Below are 10,826 nucleotides of genomic sequence, written 5' to 3' on the forward strand. Positions count from 1 at the left end.
ATGACGCATGGCAGTTAGCTGCGCGAGCTTTTTTCGTAATTTTAACCGTTGAGTCGAAAATGTCTCAGTTATTTTTACAGCAATAAGCTAGTCTCTGCAGATAACTGATTTATCTGCAAGTACCCGGCTTTATATAACGTTAGTGCTTCCACAAAAGCATTTCTCGTCGAAAGACACATTCAAACTACATTACCCATGACTCCTTCTGCTATTACAACCTCAGGGTTAAAGGGCGATAACAAGTCAGAATCGTGTGCTCCTTCGGTTAGTATGTCTAAAAATATCTTACAGGTGATTTTTAAAGAGGTGTTTGTGTGTATATGTATTATCTAAATATACCGATTATTTTCTCAATGAGTTGTTGAGTTTTTAAAGGTGTTGTAATCATGGTTTTAACGCTAAACAACCACTTCCGCATTATTTTTTAGGAGTGTCCGGTTTTATTTTGTCACTACGTTAGGCAAAACAATAACAGCAACAAAAACAAAATTGACACAGCAAACGGGTTTGAAGTAATGTTTCGTTTTAAATCACAGATTTGAGCATGGCGTCAGACGGAGTAGGAACAGCCTCAGTTCCACCAGAGAACCAGAAGGATGAGGGGACCAACCTGACAGACACCCCCAGGCCAGAGGCAGGGGTCCCTGAAAAAGACACCCCAAAAGCCACAGCAGGTAAGTAAGCCTCATACACAGGAACTAACTTCCTTTGAGACATTACATAGCAGTAGGTAAATCCATGTAACACATATCAAAGATACTAGTATCTACTGTGTTTGTAACTATCTATCACTGAAATCAGTCTTGAGTCTTTACCAAGTAATAGACTACGTAATACAATTCCCCAGTCTTTGATATATGTCTGTGTTACTGTGAACAATTTGATTTCTGGTAAGCTCTCAGTGGTGTGGCTGGATCAAAGACTGGAAGGCGGAGATGAATGAGTTAGCTGTGAGTCAGGAGCCTGTACCGCCTGTATTACTGGGCTCAAATCCAGACAGACGTTCCAAGGAATAAAGATCTCCTTCATTTTTATTTCATCCAGTCACTTCCAGTGTTGACTCTCATGTTCTCCCCGTGACCTCGTCAACCTTTGCAAGTCGGTGCCATCTCAGTGGAAAGGAAAACATTACAGCTGATAATTAAAATATTTGGGGTGTGCGTCACATCCAGGCCTCCTATCTCGACATAGCGGCGTAGGGGGTGTGGTGTGTGTTTGAGTTTACAGGCAACTGGCTCAGATACTTGGCTGACATTTTAAATCTTCTGGGACGAGTCATTGCCACCTGTTACATGAGTTGTAGTGCTATAGTAATAGTAATATGGTGTTAAACACATCACCCTTTTCCACTTCCAGTTTTTACTCCTGGGGATTAATCACTTATTAATCCCTTAGTTGCAATATCAGACCTGTTTAGACAAGGATCATAAGGAATCTAATACAAGAGTTCAACATTTGATGGCAGATGATTGTGGATCTTATTTCCTTTGATCTGTACATTTAACATCTATGTGTGATCAGACACACACAAACATATCTCACTGACATGGAGACACAACTCAACCATGTATTGACAACGCATACAGCAGAAACAGATTACTTTCACACACTACTGCTTATCTTAATGTATCCATCCTACTGGCTTAAGTAAACAGTCAACACACACAATGTGAGGAGCTCCGGCCCACTGCGTGACTCTTATTCAGCCTGGTGGGGCCCTCTGCCTGTTCAGTAAAGGAGGTCAGGTACTCATGTCGGTGGATATTTAACTTGATAAACTCTCAACATCCTCAACATATTGGTTAAAAATTATATGGCAAGCATCACAAAACAAAGACAAGGCCGCTGGTGTTACGCGGGGCTACTTTGGGTATAATTCACCTTTTATTTATGTCGTTGCTTTGTTTCTTTAATTTAATTTAAATGCAGATTAAGAGGTTGCTCGATTTCATTACAGACTTTTATTACAGTTTTATTGCACTTTCTCTCTCTCTCTCTCTCTCTCTCTCTGTCTCTCTCTGTCTGTCTCTCTCTCTCTCTCTCTCTCTCTCTGTCGCTCTGTCTCTCTGTCTCTCTCTGTCTCTCTGTCTCTCTCTCTCTCTCTCTCTCTCTGTCTCTCTCTGTCTCTCTCTCTCTGTCTGTCTATCTCTCTCTCTCTGTCTCTCTGTCGCTCTGTCTGTCTCTCTCTCTATCTCTCTCTCTCTTTCTCTCTCTCTCTCTCGCTCTATCATTGACAGAGTCAGCAGAACGGGGTGAGAACGGAGTCAACGTGTGCCGGTTTTTCCTGATGGGAAAGTGTCATTTTGGCCACAGATGTCGTTTCTCTCACAGGTCTGCTCTGGCTTTACCTTGTTCAGCAAACTCACCGTGAAGGAGGACTTTTAATTCTAAGTTACATTCTTGACATGTACATCATTTATTTGTAGTAACACTAAATGGTTTCGCAAAATTATTGTAGAACCAAAGCGGCTCCTGTTGGATAGATGGATGCCTGCATGTTAAAGGAGAGGCTCACTTTTTTTAAAAGCCCATTTTAAAGCAACACCCACACGCCTCTATGCACACTGAGAGTATACCTGGTTGTTGTAATTGTTGCAGTATAAGTGATGAGGGACAGAATCTCAATTCTGCGACAATTTCATTCACCAATTGCTCTTTCATTGTACACGTGGGCACGTGAGTGTTGTTTTCAAGTCAGACTTGAAATGTTAACCTCTCCTTCAACGACACAATGCAAAGCTCCACCTACAGATACAGTAATTCTTCAGAAGTGTCTTTTTTTAAATGTACTTTATTCTTTATTAACTATAACAATAAAGAGGCTCAAAGTCATTGTAGCACAACAACTATTATTAAAGTGAGGGCTGCCTCAATGTGTTAATCTGTGTCAAAGGGAATTAACGACTAAGAGCATTTTTTTTCCACATGTTCATGCATTTTTTCCACGCTCGTCATCTCTTGTCTTAGTGACCCATCAATAGATGATTCAGGGGCTATGTCACCTGACCAGGATGACAAACAGGATGGCGAAAAGACGGAAAAACAGAAGAAGAAAGTGAACAAAGCAACGAAGCCAAAATACGAGGCAAAAGGTCCCTCCTTGCGTCATCAGATTTATTTTCTCACTTTTGTTTTAATGTGTTAACGTTTTTTATTTTTATCTCCTGCAGAGGTGAACAAGAAGCCTCGCATGCGCACGGCAGATGAAGTCATCTCTCGGATCCTGTGGGACTCATCGGCGGACGGGACAGACTTTGTCGTGGGGTACGTGGATCGCTTCCTTGGCGTGCTGGAGCGTCCCTTCAACGACTTCAACTGGGACACCGACCCGTGCGACTGTGATTACTCTTTAGAGCTGGCTCTGCCCAGACACAGGATCCAGTACTTCAGCTACAGAGGGCACCGGGTCTGGGACCGCCACAGCAGGACTGACAGAGTGTTTGGCTCCACCGGTCAATCTCTGGCTCCCCCCTTTGGAGGGGAGGGGGAAGTAAAAGGTGAGGTTATCGCTACCCCCACCTTACACACAACCAGATACAAACTGACATACAGTACATGTACAAAAGCCTGGACCACTCTGCAGAATTCATGCTAACCAAATGTAACAAATTATTCCAGAAGAAATGAACACAGAAGAGCAACAACAAGACGAGCCACCAATTGAGAGTCTGCACCTGCAGGAAGAGAGTGAAACAGAGGAGTGTTCTCACCCCGAGAACACACATCTGGAGGAAGAGAAGCAGAGTGAGATGAACGCTCACACCCCTGAGTCAACACAACCAGCTCCAAAGTGCCAAGGAGACACTTCTGAGGAACAACAGGAATCACGAGGAGCAAGTGTTGCGGAGGAGGCTGCAATGAGGTCTGGAGTTCGTGTTCATCGTTTAAATTTAACTGAGAACAGATAACAACTCCTCTACATGTTTCTTTTTTCACTGTGTCTATAAGACTTAACATCAAGTTGTGTGACTTGGAAAGCAATCATGCAAAATACATCCTGCCTTTCACTTTGATTTTAGACCCGAGGCTCCAAAAGACCAAATGTCCTTATCCCAAAAAGAGGAAGCAAGTGTAAGAGAGGGCGAGGAAGAGAATTTGGCAGAGTGGAAAGAAAGCTGGGAAGGCAGTAAAGATGCTCCGGTGGGTTGAATTCCAATTTGAATCACTTCTTGTTCTACTTTTACAGTTTAACACAGCGATTCTCTCTTCTATTATACACAGAGTTTTTTCCAAGCCCAGAACAAGAGCCAGAATCCATCAGCACCTCTGGAGCAGAGAGAGAAGCGTGGCGGCGGTCGCCCCGCTAAGAAACGCCCCACGCACTTCATAACCTTCAGGGCCAACACTCCGGCCATCCTCTCCTCTTTCCAGCAGTTGCAGGAGGAGGTCACCTCCCTTCTCCCCGCCTCCGCCCCTCACTGGCAGACCGCCGCCAGCCTCCACGTCACCATGTGCCTCCTGAATTTGCCCGGCCCGGCCGAGGTAGCCGCCGCCGGGGAGGTCCTCCGACGGTTCGCCCATTTGGATCGCAACCCGCCGGTGTCTCTGACCTTCCCCGTGAAGCTGAAGCACTTCAACGGGAGGGTGCTGTACCTGAGCCCCCAGCCGCAGCTTCACCTCCAGCAGCTCAACGCCGGCCTGCAGGAGGCCTACAGCAAGGAGGGCTGGCTCCACAAGGACTCCAACAACCCGCGCTACCATCTCACACTGGCCAAGGTAGAGGGCTTTGAGAAGGACAGGGTGTTTGAAGGGGTGGGGGAGCTGAAGGTGGGGAAGGGTTTAAACTTTGGCCGTCTGCCAGTAAACACCTTACACCTTTGTGCCATGGGCTTTTCTGAAGAACAGGGTTTTTATGAGACCGTGTGCACGGTAACTCTTCGGTGATAGAAGAGTGGCTCATTTCACACGCACGCACTACATACATGTATGTTAATACACCTGGTGCAATACCTGTGAGATTTGCACTAGCCATGTGGATTCATCAATCAAATCTCATGTCTGTAAGTTATTAACTTAATTTAAATAAGGTGCACTTATAAAGATAATCGGGTGAAGTACGTTTTATAGTAAGGCCTAAAGGGAGTAAATTGACAGCAAGCACACTATTTTAAATTATACTAAACTGTTTTAAGATGCCAAAGGATACAATGACCCGACTACACTTGAATTGTAATATGATTTTAAACGTATGTATTTTCCTTAATTTCCTTAGGGCCGACGTTATTTGGCCAGTTGATATTGCAAGATGAGACGTGAATGTAGTCTTCATAGAATAATAATATCGGGAATTTATGATGCAAGTTGATACAATACATCCAGTACTTGCTAAAGTCACAGATGTTTACTTTGCCTGTCTGAATAAAAGAATATAAAGACAAAAAAACAGATGAACACAAGTATATTAATTGTACTTTATGTCTATTTTTCATGTTATAGTAATGCAAAGTCTTGTAGGTTGGCTTTAGTTGATTTAAATTGAAAAATACACTATAAAGCCCACAATGGACAAAGAAAACAAAGGAAATCAGAACTAAAATGATTAGACAATCTGTTGATCAGTAGATTAATCAATTATGTCGTTCTAGCATCTCCATGGTAAGAACACGCTTCTTATCTTTGTCTTGTCTTATAAATAAAATAAAAGATTTGCTTTCTTTTGTTTGTTAAACAGCTGCAATTTGAAGACATGGACTTCAGGACTTTTTTTGCAATTTTGTTGGTCAGAATTAATAGTTTAATTAAGAAAATAATCAGATTAATTGATAATCACAATATACATTGGTTGAAGCCTTTGTAAAGAAGAACTGATTAAACATCACCTGCTGCAGATGCAGGTGATCTTAAAACAAGTAAAAAGTGTCAAATCAGGACACATGGAAATAGTTGGAAAGGATTGTTATCTTTGAACCATAAAACATCATCAAACATACGGTTTTAGTAGACTGTACATTTTTTTCCTCTATGCGCCAAATAAGTTGTTCAGGACCAACTTCTCCGTGCACTTTGAGCGTCACTGTTTTACGCAGACACGACATATGCAACTGCCATAAAGGCTTATGAGCGAGACATGAATTGTTTATGAGGGGATAAGCGTTTTCTATACAGCTATGAATCAACTATATAGTTGTATTGTGCAGCTCATTACTCCACAATTAATCTGTTTGTATAAATATTGCATGGATGGGTGTTCCACAAGAACGATGACTTTGTATGCCTTTTTGCAATGAATTATAACCGCGAGATTGTGAAGGACATTAAATATTGAATTGGTTATTTCAAATCCTGCGAGTGGTGATATTTTATCAGTGATGGATGGATGGCCTGGATGCGGTACTGTTGCCGTGGTTTAACATACAGACACGGAGGCTGCGTAAACGCTCCCTGAACAACTCTTGCATACATAATATAATGTTGTCTTCTTTCACACACACATACATACATATACATGTACTATACATAGGCTGTATGAGTCAGTGAGTATGCTCTCTGGCTCTTTACTGTTTGCTCCCTCGCTCGCATTATCTCCCCTGCCTCCCTTCCCCCACTCTCTTTCAGTGACACAGAAAAACTAACGCCGCCCCCTCCCTCTTTGCTCGCTCGCTTCTGCCCCTCTTCCTCCACTGCCAGACAAACACCGTACTCTTTTTACACCATCATATCTCCAATTTGCATTTCTCAGTCAAATCACCCATCGAGCATCTCCATCCATCAGCGTGCTCTCATCACTTCTATCACTGCCTCCTGCCTCCTCACTAAGTCAGTGTTGATGCTGTTCTGCAGCCTCCACTGAAAGCTGGTTTTGCCTAAAAACCCATTGCATGGTGCCCCTCTCACCCCCTCCCTCCCCCCCTCTATTCATTGTTCACACCGTCTCTCACCCTCCCTCCCTCTTTCTCTCAGCATCACTCCCTGGGAACCCACTTTTTTCGCCTTCCCCTGCATCTCCCCTCTTCCCAAATTCATCTTTGTGTGTTTATTCGCTTCTCTTACTCTTAATTCTATGTGCATCTCTACCTCACATTAGCTCCCGACACGTCGCAGCCTTAACAGTGCTGTCATATAGGCAGGAGTTCACTGTTTTGCACCCAACATGTGAGTGGATTTTGAAAAATTCTATTTTCACTATTATCTAGCGCGCACAGTTGGATTCCTTTTGACTCTTTCTCTCAGTAATCCGGTCAGGGTTCAGTGTGGTAGTCTGGACGGAGATTGGTCTGGTTCATGGGAGTGTGCGTGGATGGTTGGTGGGGGTCGGCAATTACAAGAGTGCCTCAGTTTGAAGTGACTGAGGGGTTAGACCCCGCTAATCCCCGTTAACAGATTCATTATCTTTGGGCAATATCGCGTTGTGAAGTCGCTTGGGCGTTAAGCTACGTAGGGCTACAATGCAACGATAAAGGGTCCCTTAGGGGTGTCTCCTCAATCTTAATCCCTCTCTCTCTCTCTCTCTCTCTCTCTCTCGCTCTCTCTCTAACTCACTCTCTCTCTCTCTCACACTCTGTCTCTCTCGCTCGCTCGTTCTCACTGAGAGCTCCTCTCTCATCCATCAACACAAGCACCTCTCCACTGTCACCAGACAACCATTCAATTATTGGCTATTTAACATTTCACTAACCGCAAGAATTATCGGCTCCTTCTTTTTACCCCCATTTTGACATATTTTTGGCATGTCTCCAAGCTACTTTTTCAGGATGATGTTTTTTCAAGAGCATCAAGCGTTGATGGCTGGCAGTATACCCCTTTGAGTGGGTTAATATTTCACGAACACCGGCGGAGTGAAGAGACGAGGAGGAGAGAGAAACCTCCCAACACAACCGACTGAGGTAAGAGACTGATCTCTCTCTTCTGTTGATTACGGCTTAATTGTTGATATGGTGGAAAGATGAATCCTCAATCCAGTGAAATATGATGAATTACACATTACACCACTTCACAGTGTATTGCTAATTAATTAATGCTTATTTATTTCAAATATGCTTGATGGATGATCATGAAACTATTACACCATATTGCCAAAATGGACTCAGGCTTATATTTTCAACTATTGCGCCTATTGGATGAATCTTCTCCCAATTATTTCCCAACCAGTTATAGTTAATTTGTCTCATATTTCCTCTAAATGTGTTGCGGACTATTTGTTTTAATCTGCAGGATAATATCTAGTTGTGCATTGGTTTGTTCGGTCAGACGTGTGGAAGCGTTTTGTCACCATCATCTTGTCACGCTGGACTCTTGCACACATCAAAGCACTGATTCGCTCTGACTTACTGACTATGAGCTGCACTCACTTACCTTCGGTCAGCTGCACTCACTTTGAAGGTTCATTGTTGCGGAGCTGAACATCAATTTTACAGATGACTGTAAAGTGAAAATGATTTTCCTCTCGCTTCACATCAGCACATAAAACTAACTTTTGCATCCTTCATAACGATGTTAATTCATTTAATTTAATTTTCGTGTGACTGTCATTTTCTCTCATAAATTACGGTCATTAAGGTTGTTGTTAAAAGGATGTTAGATGACCGCTTTGGCTGTAATGTGAATCATAACAGATTTTATGTGCATCATTGCAGCAGCAAAAGGACTACATTGATTATATATTCTGCTCAAGAGAGTTGTATTGCCATAAAAAGATGTAGGTGGAGATGAATTTCCTGTGCTAAAGATGATCCTAAATTCAGCTGACAGAGATGCCTCAGCCTTGTTCTCATTAGTTGCCTCACAAAATGGCCCTTTTCTTTACATTCAGACATCATGGAGTCTCGTCTCACGCAAGTGATTTCATTCTCTGTGTCGTCTGAGCTCCGTGCAGACTGAACGCGGCAGAATTATTCTCCTGTTTTTGTGTGTATTTTTGTGTTTTCTTTCTTCTTAAGAGCTCACAGTTGGGAGAGAGGAGGTGGTTTCTTCACCATCTCGCTCCTCGTCTGTCCCTTTATTTTTCTTTTCTTCTCCACCGACTGAACTCAAAATCACATTTGTTTGTCTTCAGTTATGCAATGGTAAAAGGCATGATAACGAGCTGGCAGGAGACGTCACATCAAGTAGAGACTTCCTATCTGTGACAACTGCTGAGTAACCGCTGCTCCACAGGACCGTGACCTGCCCCTCCCCTCACGTCCGTCAGCACCTCATTAAGTTGCTTCAATAAGTTTCTGGGTTGCAGGAGAATACCTGAACTTTGACCTGAAGTCTGTCACCGCTGTGTGTTTCCTCTACACACATCCAGAATTGATTTTGTGTGAGAAGTGATATCCCAATAAGACGGATAACCTGCTGTCATGCTGGTGATTCATATTTCTTTATCTTTAGTTGTTCCATAAAGGTGTATGCTGCCTCTTCCTCGCGGGGAAAATCGTTATTAGTGCAGTTTGTCATCAATCACAGGAAATGCTTTTCTTTATTGACCCACTTTATTGTTGGCGGTGATCACAACAGGTAGCCTGATTCTCCTTTGATTGCGGAATTATTCTCTCACTTGATTATTATGCCTCTCAAAAAGCTTTTATCGTCTCCAAAGTCTGATAAATGCACCTCATAGACTTGCCTCACAGCTCCAAAAATGCATCTAATCTAATGAATTCACTCAAGATAAATGGTCATGAAGGAATGCATAAATATTACGGCGCACAATCTGTTTGCACTGCTGATGTGCGTCGGATGGATGCGACTCTCCCAGCGTGTGAACCATTATGTTCAGCACCATTTTAATAAGGGAAATGGAGTGTTGGCAATGATTCGATTTGTGACAGTTGGGCTGCTGAAACCATTAAGGTGAACAGGCTTACTGTAATGGGCTTACAGCCGCCCTGTCTGGCCAGTGGGCGAGCTGTTAACTTGATCTGAGCCATAAACGCCCCAAATCTGAAAGGGAAATTGTCTGGCGTTGACTGTGGCTAAATCTAAACTTTATCATGCGCAGTATACACGAATCAATAGGGATAGCAAAAAGCCTCAGCAGTGTAGAATACTGTGCTGATTGAAAGTTCTATTGAATACATAACAGCTGCAAAAAAGGACAATAAAAGCCTTTAATTCAGAATCTATCTGACATTATTGGATCCTTTTCGACTCTCATGCAGAATTGTATCTGTCTGTAATATCGGCATTGAGCTGAGCTGTATAACCTTTTGTATTTAAGCATCAGTGCTGTTGTTGTGAATGGTCGTCTCTGTGCTCTCCTCTCTTGAGCTGTCTTGAAACGCTCCTTTCTTAAACAGTAAAGCGCTGACGGTCTCTTAATCTGGACAGCCGGTACCAGAAGCCGACCAGGGCTCTCGTCTCGCCCTCTGTTCCCCCTCCGCTCCGTCATTGTGATGAGGATTCCAGTGTATGTTTTGGCTAACCGGATTTGCCCTTTGTATTTACCCTACTTTCTCCCCCTTGGTCGGCTTTAGGAGGCAGTGGTTTATGATGCAGTCAAATATATCATGTTTTGTATAATGGTCCTCTTGGTGCGTATTACAGTGTTCTTCTCCTGCATATACTATGCCAGGAAGACTTCTTCAAAGACCCCCATATATCCCCTATATAATCCACGCTGCTCCTATAGCAGCTACCCTTCATAAGGTTAAGAGATAGGTCTTTGAAAAGTCACGTAATCTCCCCTGGTTCAAGGCCAAACCCCTCTGGCTGCTATAACAGTATTTATCGTTTAATCTTTTGATTACTTTTTGGATTCTTTGTGCTATGAAATATCAAAAAACATGTTTCCAGAGCACAAAATTAGTATGAAATATTGTCTTTCTTCCCAATCAACAGTCCAAAACCCAAAGATATTCAATTTAAGCTACAACATATTTGCAATGCTTTAAACAGCATGCAGG

The 10,826-nt window shown here is 42.9% G+C and overlaps 1 protein-coding gene across 2 annotated transcripts; it reads left to right on the forward strand.

Moving 5' to 3' along the window:
• Nucleotides 1–221: 221 nt before the first annotated feature.
• Nucleotides 222–5,030, forward strand: leng9 (leukocyte receptor cluster (LRC) member 9). 2 transcript variants are annotated; one of them, XM_079165149.1, is made up of 8 exons: nt 222–264; nt 537–674; nt 2,238–2,331; nt 2,968–3,092; nt 3,171–3,497; nt 3,619–3,862; nt 4,020–4,140; nt 4,222–5,030. In XM_079165149.1, the coding sequence occupies exons 2-8, from the start codon at nt 545–547 to the stop codon at nt 4,882–4,884; spliced, it is 1,704 nt and encodes a 567-aa protein (XP_079021275.1). In that variant the 5' UTR covers nt 222–264; nt 537–544; the 3' UTR covers nt 4,885–5,030. The 2 variants fall into 2 exon arrangements, with proteins under 2 accessions (XP_079021275.1, XP_079021276.1); XM_079165150.1 differs by having other exon boundaries at nt 3,622–3,862.
• The last annotated feature ends 5,796 nt before the right edge of the window (nt 5,031–10,826 follow it).

The sequence above is a fragment of the Pholis gunnellus genome (genome assembly GCF_910591455.1).
Source record: "Pholis gunnellus genome assembly, chromosome: 8".
Lineage (NCBI taxonomy): Eukaryota > Metazoa > Chordata > Actinopteri > Perciformes > Pholidae > Pholis > Pholis gunnellus.

Bases quoted from the DNA above. Each gene is read 5' to 3' on its own strand.
- leng9 (XM_079165149.1), top strand. From the start codon at position 545: ATGGCGTCAGACGGAGTAGGAACAGCCTCAGTTCCACCAGAGAACCAG. The intron at 675-2,237 runs GTAAGTAAGCCT...TATCATTGACAG, and splicing joins CACCCCAAAAGCCACAGCAG to AGTCAGCAGAACGGGGTGAG. The intron at 3,863-4,019 runs GTCTGGAGTTCG...CTTTGATTTTAG, and splicing joins GCGGAGGAGGCTGCAATGAG to ACCCGAGGCTCCAAAAGACC.